Source organism: Mirounga angustirostris, unplaced genomic scaffold (assembly GCF_029215605.1).
Source record: "Mirounga angustirostris isolate CCGP_5_RB_7025 unplaced genomic scaffold, mMirAng1.0.hap1 SCAF_10, whole genome shotgun sequence".
Classification (NCBI taxonomy): Eukaryota; Metazoa; Chordata; class Mammalia; order Carnivora; family Phocidae; genus Mirounga; species Mirounga angustirostris.
Window position 1 is genome coordinate 108,812,590 of NW_026991718.1, and position 12,775 is coordinate 108,825,364.

Here is a 12,775-nt window from a genome sequence, read left to right on the forward strand (position 1 = left end):
GAAGCCGCCTCCGAGGCTGGATCTCCTCTGTTGGGGTGGCAGAACCCTGGGAAGCCTCCAGCACCACAAGCACCACGAGCGCCTGGCCCTCCTTCCCGTTTTTCTTCCTGCGGTTCACCAGCCCTGCAGCCCCTTCCCCTTGCGGAGCAGGTACTCCCATTTCCAGAGCGTGAGAGGGGGGCTGGGAGAGGGGCTGGCTGAGATTTGCTGGGGGGCATTGGCGGTAGGTGCTGGGCCCCAGACTAACCCAAGCCCTAGACACTAATCAAAGCTGCAGTCATTACCGGAACTCTTCCACACCCCCAAATCTTCCCCAACCCACACCCCGATCCCAGTCCTCACACCTTCCAGCCCTCCCTCACCCTCAGTGACACCCCAAACATTTCCGTCATCTTCATGCAGCCTCAACCCCGACCTTCATCCTCTCCCAACCCATCACTCTCCCCTCCACATCCACCCAATTCCATCCCACATTGCAGCCGAGATTCACCTTCATGCTCACCCAGCTGCCGCCCACCCCTCAACCCGACCTCATAGGAGCCCAGTCCCGCTCACTCCCTTCATCACCACTTCCTCCTCCCAGCAGGACCCCCAGCACCACCTAGCACAGCCTGGGGAGTGGGGGGCGCTTGGGCTCTAACCACTTACAGCCAGATTGAAAAAACGAGGTGTGAAATCTCTACTGCCCATTTCAAAGCCAGTCAACTTCATTTATGGGCTGTATGGCTTTTCAAGTGAAACGTCTGGCTTATTTTGGGGGCTTTCCACTATTAGGAAGATAATATACTCAGGACTTGCCCGCCTGTACCCTGTTTTCCTATCTGTGGGGCAGAGCACTCCAGATGGCTGGGTCCCCTCATTTCCCTCCTTCTGCAGCTGGGTAGGGAAGTTGCGGGGGAAGCCCTGGTGCTAGGAAACAGAAACTGAACCCTGCATAGCTGTCTATAGTGAAACTACCTCTGTCCTTCCTTCCTCAGGCCAGACTGGTCTCTGGGATCAGAGGTCAGGGTTCTGCCAGCCCTCCCCAGTTATCATGGGACACTTGGTCTCACAGAGACTTTACCCGCCCACTTGTTCTCCACAGGCAGCAGAAACAGGCACCCACTGCGTGCCAGGCCACCCCAGCCCCACCCTGAAGCAACATATACCAATTCTGGGAGTGGGGGATTTAAACCCTATCTTCAGGGCACCCGAGACTTGGAGATACAAAGATGAGCCTCAGGAACTTTCTGAGGTCTGGGGAGCGATCCTCTCCCAGAAGGTCACTGCCTAAGGAAGGGGTTGTTTCCAGGCTGCGGGGCTCTGGTCCCCCAGGACACCCACCCCCTTTCCCAGGACTGGGAAATCACCCCTTTACCACCAGGGGGCGCAGGCGCACACCAGTACACCAAGCTCAATCCACGCCCTAGGATCACCTAGCCGTAGCCTGGAGGTTTTTAAATAGAGACAAGTGTCTTCCTTTCTGGGGTCTGTCTTGCCCCTTCTTTCTTCCAGGAAAGTTCTCTAGGAGGAGGGTGGTCTTTGGGGTGGAACAGGTTGAGTCAATGAGCTGGACTCTGGTGGGACTGACCTCTTGGGTCCGTGTAAGTGACCTCTCGGGTTAAGTGTAAGTGACATATACACGACGTGATTTGGGATGGTTCTAGAAAGGGTCCTCTCACATGTTTCAATAACCTTTGCTCCATTCTGGGGTCAGTAGGTCTAAAATCCCACCATTCCTTCAGTAGTTTCAGCATTGTCCTTTTCATGGCCCCAAATGGGAACAGCAGGGGCACTGGGGCCAACCTGCCACTCTCTTCCCGATGTCCCTGCCATAGCAGAGCTGACCTTGTTACCCACCTGCCCCAAACATGCCCAGGGCTGCCTTTCAGCCCAACATCCGGGCCATAGCTCCAGCCTGGGCCAGCATGAGCCTCTCCTGTGGCCAAGGACCAGGTGTAGAGGCTGTGGGTCCATCCTCCTGGGAGAGGAGGAAGCCTAGAGCGGCCCAAAGAACTGGGGATGAGCCACTGGGCCTCAGCAAATGACCAGAGCTGTCTGCTGGGTCCCTTGAGAAACAGTGCTCTTCCTGGCCTTCCCCTGCCTTTGCCCCGTTCCCTGCAAGGACGTTCCTTCTCCCTTCACACTTGGCAAAGTGTATCATCCTGACGGACAATTCAGATCCCATGCAGGTCCTGGGTGCCTGCTCAGCCCCTCCCCAGGTGTGCCCCCTGGTAGCCCCCAGAATCAGTTGGGCCCCATCCCGTGGCTGGTGGGCTGTGGGCTGGGAGATGTCATGAGTTTCCTGTCCCCACTCCCAGCCTCCTCGTGCCCGCCCCCTCACTCTGCCAAGTCAGCATTTAGGACAAGGGAGGATTGCAAAGTTGGCAACATGGGTGTTTGTTTGTTTGTTGTTTTTTCAAATATATGTATTTTTTTTTTGAGAGAGAGAGAGGGAGAGAGCACACATGAGTGGTGGGGAGGGGCAGAGGGAGAGGGAGAAGCAGACTCCCTGCTGAGCAGGGAGCCCAAGGAGGGGCTCCATCTCAGGACCCTGGGATCATGACCTGAGCCGAAGGCAGACACTTCACTGACTGAGGCACCCAGGCGCCCCGGCAACATGGGTTTTTGTATGCATGTTGTAAAATATACTTAACATAAAACTTACTGTTTTAACCATTTTTTAAGTGTTCAGTTCAGCGGCATTAAATACATTCACAATATTGTGTAACCATCACCACTGTCGATTTCCAGGAATTTTTCATCATCCAAAAAAGAGACTCTGCACTCATTAAACATGAACTCTCCCCTCGCTCCTCCATGCCTCCTCCTTGCCCCTGTAACCTCTACTCTACTTTCTGTGTCTTTGAACTTGCATACTCCAGGTACCTCATATAATCACTCAATATTTGCCCTTTTGTATGTGGCTGGTTTCACTTAGAATAATGTTTTCAGAGTTCGCCCATTTTGTCACATGTGTCAGAATTTCAAATGCTTCCCATGTCTCCACGTCATCATCAACATTTATTATTTTCTGGTTTTGTTTGTTAATAGTCATTCGGATGGGTTTGAAGTGGTAGCTGGTTGTGGTTTAATTTGCATTTCCCTAATGATTCATGATGTCGAGCATCTTTTTATGGGCTTATTGGCCACTTGTATATCATCTTTGGAGAAGTGTGTATTGAAGTCCTTACCCCACTTTTTGAATTTGGGTTGTTTGGGTTTTTTTGTTTATGTTCTTGTTGCATTGTAGGAGTTCTTTTTTTTTTTAAAGATTTTATTTATTTATTTGAGAGAGAGAATGAAAGAGAGAGAGCACAAGAGGGGGGAGGGTCAGAGGGAGAAGCAGACTCCCTGCCGAGTAGGGAGCCCGATGCGGGACTCGATCCCGGGACTCCAGGATCATGACCTGAGCTGAAGGCAGTGGCTTAACCAACTGAGCCACCCAGGCGCCCTGTAGGAGTTCTTTATATGTTCTAGATATCAATCTCTTACCAGATAGATGATTTGCAAATATTTTCTCCCAGTCCGTGGGTTGTCTTTTCACTCTCTTGATAGTGTCCTTCGATGTGTACCAAAGTTTAAAATTTTGATCAAGTCCAATTTGTCTATTTTTTTTTTCTTTTGTTGCTGTGCTTTTGGTGGTCATACTTGAGAAGTCATTGCCTGATCCTGGGTCGTGGAGATTTTCACCCATGTTTTCTTCTACAAGTTTTATAATTTTAGTTATATGTGTTTCTGGCATTTCTCCCCCTCAGATTCATATCTGTGGTACCCCTTAGAGCCTCATCTCCAGCAGGGCCCCTCGATGGCAGAGAGTCCACCTTCTTGTACATGGTATATAGTAGGCATTTAACTCATGTTTGTGGGATATGTGTTGTGCGGGGCTTGTGTCCCCTGCCCAGACTTGCCCTGCCACCAACTCCAGACCCCCAAGGACCGCACCTCTCTCTTGCTCACTACTGCAAGGCCTGGGGGGCTCTGTATTGCTTCAGGGCACATGTCTTCAGTCCCAGCTCCTGGGAAACGGGGGTCACAAGCTGCCAAGGACAAGGCAAGCACAGAGATGGCTGTGGGGTGGCTCTAGGGACGCCACAGGGGAAGTTTCAGCTAGAAGCCACCTTCAAGCTGCACCTTGAAGACTGAATAAGGTTTCAGCAGGCAAAGATCATTTGTGGTGGGGGCAGAGCTGGTCAGCTGGAGAGCCCATGGGTAGATGGGACTGGCCACAGGCTGCATGTGTGGGGAGCAGAGAATGGGGGCAGAACTGGGAGTAAGAATGAGGACCTTTCAGGGATGTAAGTAGCTCTTAAAGGCAGCACTTTGGTCAGGGTTCAGTCAAGCCCCACTATGGCCTACAGCTGGTAAGGATGGTGGTAAGGAGACAAGTTTTAAGCCATCATCCTTGCTGAGTATCTTGGAGTGAGTCACTGGGCCTCTCTGGGCTCTAGTTCTTGTTGGGTTGGGTGGTGGGGAAGGGGTGGGGAAGTGGGAGGAAAGGGAGAAACAGATGTTCATCTGCTCTCGAGGAGTGTCATTGAAGGGCTGCGAAAGCAGAACTTGGGGTGAGGCTGAGAGACACACAGAAGGCTTTCTGGGGCATGACACCAAGGGAAGGTATTCCTGGGTGCAGTCCCTGCTGGGAACGTGGGCTCCCGGCTCCCTGCTGCTGGCTGCACTAGGAGTCCTTGGCAGCCTGGCCGTCTCACTGGGTGGGACCCAGGGCTGGACTCTCAGCAGACTCTGAGGCTGAGGTACCCTGAGGTGCCCTGGGAGGCCCTTGTGTACCCAACCAGCGCACAAGGTGTACATCACCTTCTTAGGCACCAGGACCAACATAAAGCCTGCTATGGACTTCCTGTTCTGGCTTCTCCAGCTGGTCTTAGCCACCTCAACAGGTAAGCTACGCTGGCCTCACCCATCTCGCAGGGCCTGGCCTCGGGGAGTCCAGCCCTCCATTGGCCCCGGGCAGACTGGACTGGGCCTGGTCACAGGTTTGTCCACTGAGGTCAAAGGAGGGCTCGGGGAGGCAGTGGCTGGGAGGGGCCCCCCGAGGGGCTGCTCCAGGGGTGCCTTGCTGGGGGCAGGGCAGGGTTTGGGGGCTCATCTGGGGGCAGATCTGAGGGCTCTGCCATGATACCAGGTCTTCGTCACTCTCCTCTCTGTCTCGCCTCACCCTTAGGCCTGTCCTCATGGAGCGTCTCCAGTCCCCAGGATGTGAAGGGCGTGGAGGGGTCCTGCCTCATCATCCCCTGTGTCTTCAGCTTCCCAGCTGACGTGGAAGTGACTCACGGCATCACAGCCATCTGGTACTACGACTACTCAGGCAAGCGGCTGGTGGTAAGCCACACGGAGAACCCGGAGCTGGTGGACGCACACTTTCGTGGCCGTGCCCAGTTCTTGGGGCACAGAGAGCACAAGATGTGCAGCTTGCTGCTGAAGGAACTGCAGCCTGAGGATTCGGGCTCCTACAACTTCCGTTTTGAGATTAGTGAAGGCAATCGCTGGTCAGATGTCAAAGGCACTCTGGTCACAGTGACAGGTGAGGGGCAGGGTGAGCTGGCTACTGCCTGGAAGGGTTTCCCAAGCTGCTCCTGGCCCCACTGGCTCACAGCCCTGGTCCTCAGCCCAACCCCAGCCCCGGCCTAGCCTCAGCCCTGCATCTCCTTTGCATTCACCCTAAGTGGAGCTGGGGGTAGAAAGCAGTCTCTCCTTCTTCTTGAAGGACGCTGCCCAGGTCTCACCCCTCAGCTGGGCTTTCTAGGGCAGGAGGCCTCATGTGTGGTGAAGGGGAGTCCTGAGCCTCTGGTCGTTGTCTTCAGAGACGCCCAAGACTCCCACCATTGCCTCGCTGGCGGACCTTCGTGAGGGCATGGACGCCTCCTTCAACTGCTCCACTCCCTATGCGTGCCCAGAAGAGCACATCAGCCTGCAGTGGCAAGGCCAGGACCTGAAGCGCTCGGTCACCTCCAGCTTCCAGAATCTCAGGCCCACAGGCATCAGCCACCTGGGGATCCTCCATATGGCCCTGTCCTGGCAGGACCACGGCCGGACCCTGCACTGTGAACTCTCAGTGGCCAAGCAAAAGACTCAGAGCGAGATTCTCCTCCAAGTGCAGTGTAAGTGTGCTGGGGGCCACGCCCTTGGGACTGAGCACACATCTGTGTCTCCCCAGCGGAAACCAATCTCTTCTGCAGCCCGTAGAAACAGAGCCCTCGCCCCTGAGGCAGAGCCAGGCGCACTTGGACCTCCAGGGTCAGGCAGGGGGAGCGACACTGCAAAGCCCTAAAAGCCACATTTAATGGCTCACTTCTACCTCTCGTCCCTGAGGCCAGGTTGGGCAGAGAAGGGGAGGCACAAAGAGCCAGAGAACTGGGGGCCAGGAAGTGAGGCTCCTGGGACTTAGCCCAGCTCTGGAGGCTGCTGTGTGTGGGAGGAGGAGGGTTCACCCCTTTCCTGCCTAAGGCTACTCATGGTGATCATGACAAAGAAGAGGTGGAAGGAAGCCTGAGTTTCTACTTGATTATGCAACTTCACATCACAGTAAAACATGGCAGCCTATTCTAGGGCAACTGCTGTTCACAGGCATCAGGCCGCCTGGATCCACCCCTCGCTTGTTGGGCAAGTTACTTGCCCATCATGTCTTCCTCTGCTAAGGAGACTCGTAGGTCTCGAGGAACTATTATGGAAATTGAAGGAGTGCTTGGCACATACTAAGCACTCTAAAATATTAGCTTATCTTATTTTCATATTTACCTAGATTAAGCACTTGAAAATATTAGCTTTTATGAGCCTATTTACATAGCCAGAGGCTTTGGAACAAGATTTCTAGAAATGCAGGTGTTCTGTATGCACCTTCCTTACAAATGGGCTAACCATTCTCAGAGCTCATTTGACTCTGCCTTTGGTCCCCTCCATGAAGTGTTTGGTTTCTTGCCAACAGCTACCACAAGCCACCTAAGCAGGCAGGATGGTGCTCATGATTCCCAAATAGAGCAGAGGGCGATGGCCAGTGTCACGAGGCAGAAAGCCATAGAAGTTGGCATTAGGCTGAACGCTAGACCGAGCACTGCATTATCAGGCCCTCAGTGGAGAAGGAAGGCATCAGGACCTCCTCGAGAGGTGGGGGGCAGTGCCTGTCCTGACCGGGGAAGTGACGGGCCTGATGATTACCTGGGTGGACTTCCTTTTTTTTTTTTTTTTAAAGATTTTATTTATTTATTTGACAGAGAGAGACACAGTGAGAGAGGGAACACAAACGGGGAGTGGGAGGGGGAGAAGCAGGCTTCCCGCTGAGCAGGGAGCCCGATGCGGGGCTCGATCCCAGGACCCTGGGATCATGACCTGAGCCGAAGGCAGAGGCTTAACCCAGGTGCCCCCTGGGTGGACTTCCTTAAGGCAGAGTGTTGAAAGAGGAGAGAAGTGCACCACTACCCTCCCTGGGCCCCCCCTTGATGTCCCCCATCATGCCTTGCAGATGCCCCCAGGGGAGTGGAGATCCTTTTTAGCCCCTCAGGGCGGAACATCCTTCCAGGTGATCTGGTCGTACTCACCTGCCAGGTGAACAGCAGCTACCCTGAGGTCAGTTCTGTGCACTGGGTCAAGGACGGGACACAGCTCCAAGTCCAGGGTCATATGCTGAGGTTGTCCCAGGCAACCTGGGGCGATGCCGGTGTCTACACCTGCCGAGCTGAGAATGGCGTGGGCTCTTCGGTCTCACCCCCCATCAGCCTCCACATCTTCAGTGAGTCCTCGGGGAGCCTGGGTCTTGACCGGAGGGTGGGGAGGGGTCCAGGCCACTGTTGCTGAAGGGAGCCAGACCAAGGCACCTTCTGGGACGTGGGTGTGGAGTCCTAGCCCTGCCTCAAATAGAAGACAAACCTCCCTGGCCAGGGTGGGCTGTCACAAGAAGCCCAGTAAACAGGACAAAGAGATGCAGCGCCTGTCCAGAAGGGGCCTGATACAGAGCGTGCAGGGATTTAGGCTGATTGGCTATAACCCCAGTGCACTGGAAGTCGGCTGGTTATCCCCCAGCGGCCCTCTGCTGCCCCCACAGTGGCTGAGGTCCAGGTGAGCCCAACAGGTCCCATCCTAGAGAACCAGACGGTGACACTGACCTGCAACACACCCAAAGAAGCGCCCAGTGAGCTGACCTACAATTGGTACAAGAACCACGTCTTGCTGGAGGATGCCCACAGCCACACCCTGCAGCTGCACTCGGCCACCAGGGCCGATACCGGCTTCTACGTCTGCGAGTTGCGGAACGCCTACGGCAGAGAGCGCTCCGGCCCCGTCAGCGTGGTGGTCAGCCGTAAGTGGCCAGGGCAGGGGGCGCTGGATGCTGCCGGAGCCTGGTCATAAGGTGGGGCCCCACAGGAGGGTTCAGGGCCTGGGCCTGATGGGCTCTGAGCTCACATCCCAGCTCTGCAACTCTGGGCAAGCTTTGACCTCCCTGGGCCTATTTTAAGATTTTTTTTTTTGAAGATTTTATTTATTTATTTGACAGAGAGATGGAGAGCACAAGTAGGCAGAGCGGCAGGCAAAGGGAGAGAGAGAAGCAGGCTCCCGCCGAGCAGGGAGCCCGATGCGGGACTCGATCCCAGGACCCTGGGATCATGACCTGAGCCAAAGGCAGCCGCTTAACCGACTGAGCCACCCAGGCACCCCTCAATTTCCTCCTATTTTAGACTACTTTTCATTTTGAACAAGTTAAGCTTATAAAAAGTTGCACGAAGAATACAAAGAATTACCATATACCTTTAACCTAGATTCCTCATTTGTTAACAGTTTGGTACATTTGCTCTCTGTCTTTATTTATTATTATTTTTTAGAAAGAGAAAGAGAGAGCATGTGTGCGTGGCGGGGGTGGGGTGGGGCAGAAGGAGACAGGGAGAGAGAGAATCTTAAGTAGGCCCAGCGGGTGAACCTGACAAGGGGCTTGGTCTCACCACCCTGAGATCATGACTTGAGCTGAAATCAAGAGTTGGATGCTTAACCAACTGAGCCACCCAATAGATTTCATTTTTTAAGAATAGTTCTAAATTTACAAAAATATTGAGCAGATAGTACAGAGTTTCCATGTATGCTTTCCTTGCACGGTTTCCCCTATATTAACATCTTGGATTAGTGTTGTGTATTTGTTACAATTACTGAACCAACATTGATACATTGTTAACTAAAGTCCCTAGTTTACATTAAGGTTCACTCTTTGTGTTGTGTATCTATAGGTTTTGAAAACTACATAATATCATGTATTCATCATTACAGTATCATACAGAATAGTTTCACTGCCCCCCAAATCCCCTGTCCTACACTTAGTTATCTGTTGAGTGCCTGGCAACCACAGGCAAAAAAATTTTGCCTTTTCCAGAATGTCAAATAGTTGGAATCATATAGAAGTTAGTCTCTCTCTCTCTCTCTCTTTTTTAAAGATTTTATTTATTCATTGGAGTGAGAGAGAGAGCAGGGAGGGGCAGAGGGAGAGAGAGAGAGAATCTGAAGCAGACTCCCCACTGAGCACGGAGCGGACGCCGGGCTCAATTCCACAACTGTGAGATCATGACCTGAACCAAAACCAGGATCCAAGCCACGATCCTGCACTGCATTCATTTGTCACATCTTTTTATTCTCCTTTAATCTGAGACAGTTCCTCAGTCTTTCCTTGTGTGTGTGTGTGTGTTTTTAAGATTTTATTTATTCATTTGAGAGGGAGAGAGAGCACAAGCAGAGGAAGTGGCAGAGGGAGAGGGAGAAGCAGGCTCCCCGCCGAGCAGGGAGCCCGATGTAGGGCTCGATCCCAGGACCCTGGGATCATGACCTGAGCCGAAGGCAGACGCTTCACCGACTGAGCCACCCAGGCACCACTTGCCTTGTCTTTTTTGACATTGAAACGTGAAGAGTACAGGCCAGTTGTTGTGTGGGTGTCCCTCCGTTTGCGTTTGTCTGATTTGCGTAGACTGAGCCTGTGCCCCCGGAAAGCAACAGCGCGGGTGTCCATCTTGCTGCGTCCCATCAGGAGGCGCTTGATGTCAGTCTGTCCCATTGCTGGTAGTCTTTCACCCTGATCGCTTGGATGAGGTGCTGTCCACTGCCAGGCGTCTCATCAGCTTTCCCATCTTCAAAGTGGGGCCCCTGACCCCCACTCACAGAGTCGCCACAGCTATTGACTGAGGAGACAAAGTGATTTGCCCCACTCAGGGATAAGGGTATTCAACCGGCCCTCGGGAGCTCTGGGCTTGCTCCCTTCACGGGCGGGGCATTGTGGAACAAAGGAGATGCAGAATCACAGCCTATAAAGGGGGATCCGGGATTGCCCTTGTCTGAGGGTGACCGGCACCTCTTCATCTCCATACAGACCCGCCCCTTGTCCCGGAGCTAACTGCCTTCCTGGAGACACAGGAGGGGCTGGTGGGCATCCTCCACTGCTCGGTGATCAGCGAGCCTCTGGCCACCCTGGTGCTGTCACACAATGGCCTCATCCTGGCCTCCACCCCCGGGGAGGGGGACCACAGCTCACGCTTCAGTGTCTTCTCCACCCCCAACTCCCTGAACCTGGAGATCCGAGACCTGGGGCCAGCTGACAGTGGGGAATACACATGCTCAGCCACCAACACCCTTGGGAATTCAACGTCGACCTTGGACTTCCATGCCAAAGGTAAGACCAGCACGAGGGGCTGGTGAAGGGACCCTGAGGAGGACGCCTGCTCCGGCCTTCCTCCCAGGAGTCCAGAGGACTTGGCCGAGGGGATGAACAAGCTGGTTGGTAAAAAAAAACCATCACATCAAAGATCTGGACTATATAGTCATCCCGACCTGGGAGGTTCTGAAGTCAAGGCAAAAGGGAAACATGGCAGGTTGCATTATTCCTTTCGTGCACATTTGGACTCCAAACTTGAAGAGTCCTTCATATCCATTTGTTTTTTATTTACCAAACGTTTGGGGCAGGCTCTGCGCTAGGAGTCAGATGCAGGAGGAAGAATAGAAAAGCACGGTCATCCATACCTCGGTGCATGTGCTGCCATTTCCTCCTTCTGAGGCCGTGGCCTGCAGAGCTAATCAATCGAGCCGGGTTTTCGATGGAAGCTTGAGCTCTGGCTCACAATCCTTCTCGACCATGCTGCAGCCAGCTACTACCATAGATCAGAACTGGCATTCAAGGACAAACCCTCCTGATTATCAAGGGGTTCATGGAGCTGATGCCATGGAGTCCAGACCTACCTACAGTCATGTGGGGAGAGGAGAACCCTGGAGGTCTTCCTGCAGCCGGTGGCACGGAGCTGCCGGTGTGTAGGGGACCTGAGCCTCCCCTACTCCCTCTTCTTCCAGTGGTCCACCTCCTCATCAGCCCCGCAGCAGAGGTGGTAGAAGGGCAAGGGGTAACACTGAGCTGCAAGACCGGTCTGAGCCCATCGCCCGACATGCGCTTCTCCTGGTACCGGAACGGAGCCCTGCTTCTCGAGGGTTCCAGCAGCAGCCTTCAGCTCTCAGCGGCCTCCAGCACCGACGCCGGCTCTTACTACTGTCAGGCCAAGGATGGCCACAGTGCCAGTGGCCCCTCCTCACCTGCCATCCTCACTGTGCTCTGTGAGTAGTCGTCCCACCAGCCCCTGCCCGCAGTGGGGAGGGTCAGGCCACCGGAGCCCACCAGCCGCCTCCACCTCCCTCGGGCCCTCCTGCCACTGCCCTGCCCGGGGGTCTAGGTCAGGAAGGCACCAGAGAGCAGTCTGCCCAGGGCTGAAATGTGGGGAACAAGCCGGGGACTTTCTCTGCCTCCCCACATCCCACCCCCAACCCCAGCCCGTTTAGGGCCCTCTGCTTCTAGCCTCAAATGCACCACGGGCGCCATGTCCAAGCTCTGTCTTGAGCAGGGTCCTAGGACACCATACTCCCATATATGTGTACACACCCATTGGCTGTGCCCTTGCAGGCTCCCATAGCCACGAAGGCAGAAGCTCTCAGCACAGGGACTGTGTCCTGTCAAGGGTGGATGCTCCATATTAGCCTGAGGGGCTAATACGTCCATCTGCTAGACTATCCGATGCCCTGGTCCAAGCTAGAAAATGGCATTCCTTCCTCAGGGAGAACTCAGTATAGCACTAGAGCACAGCTGAGCACGAGGGGCACGGGCTGAATTCCTCCTACCTTGGTTTGGTTGTCCTTGTGCAGTGCACAACCTACACAGCTGTTTATGGCAACCCTGGGCACATGCCTTTGTTTGGTGTGTTGTGGGAACCTAGCCAGCTTTGAGTGGACCGGGAGAAACCTGGTGGAGGCCATGGGATGAACGCTTATGCTCTCCCTCCCTACAGATGCCCCACGCCTGCCCAAGTTCACTGCCCAGCTGGAGCCCGATGCTGCCGGAGATGGGGTTAGACGTCAAGGGCTCCTCTTGTGCCGCGTGGACAGCAACCCCCCAGCCCAGCTGCGGCTGCTCCATGGGGACCATGTTGTGGCCTCTTCCCTGCCACTGGGCTGTGGGGGCTGCTCCCGGCGCCTAAGGGTCACTAGAGCCCCCAACCTGCTGCGTGTGGAGATTGGTGACCCGGTGCTGGAGGATGAGGGTGTGTACCTGTGTGAGGCCAGCAACGCCCTGGGCAACGCCTCCGCCTCTGCAACCTTCGATGCCCAGGGTGAGTCAGCGCGGGGAGCGGGCGGCTCAGGGTCAGGGGCTGGTACGCGGGACCCCGCAGCCGTCCCCCGCCCCCCGCTCCAAGTCGGGTCTATCGGGTGAAACCACCTCCGTTGGGCAGTGGGAGTCGCTTTTCTCCCCTGCCCCGTGGGCACCCCGGGGCATCGC

The 12,775-nt window shown here is 54.7% G+C and overlaps 1 protein-coding gene across 2 annotated transcripts in view; it reads left to right on the plus strand.

Moving 5' to 3' along the window:
* SIGLEC1 (sialic acid binding Ig like lectin 1) overlaps positions 1-12,775 on the plus strand; it is a 22,825-nt gene continuing 10,050 nt past the window's right edge. The window contains exons 1-9 of one of the 2 annotated variants that reach the window (XM_045885471.3): positions 1-150; positions 4,803-4,877; positions 5,162-5,521; positions 5,802-6,098; positions 7,457-7,723; positions 8,036-8,290; positions 10,334-10,633; positions 11,305-11,562; positions 12,288-12,608. In XM_045885471.3, coding sequence (XP_045741427.1) covers positions 4,829-4,877; positions 5,162-5,521; positions 5,802-6,098; positions 7,457-7,723; positions 8,036-8,290; positions 10,334-10,633; positions 11,305-11,562; positions 12,288-12,608 — 2,107 coding nt within the window. In that variant the 5' untranslated portion in view covers positions 1-150; positions 4,803-4,828. Of the gene's footprint in view, positions 151-4,802; positions 4,878-5,161; positions 5,522-5,801; positions 6,099-7,032; positions 7,102-7,456; positions 7,724-8,035; positions 8,291-10,333; positions 10,634-11,304; positions 11,563-12,287; positions 12,609-12,775 lie in introns of those variants that run through there. The other variant, XM_064572876.1, reaches the window with a different exon arrangement.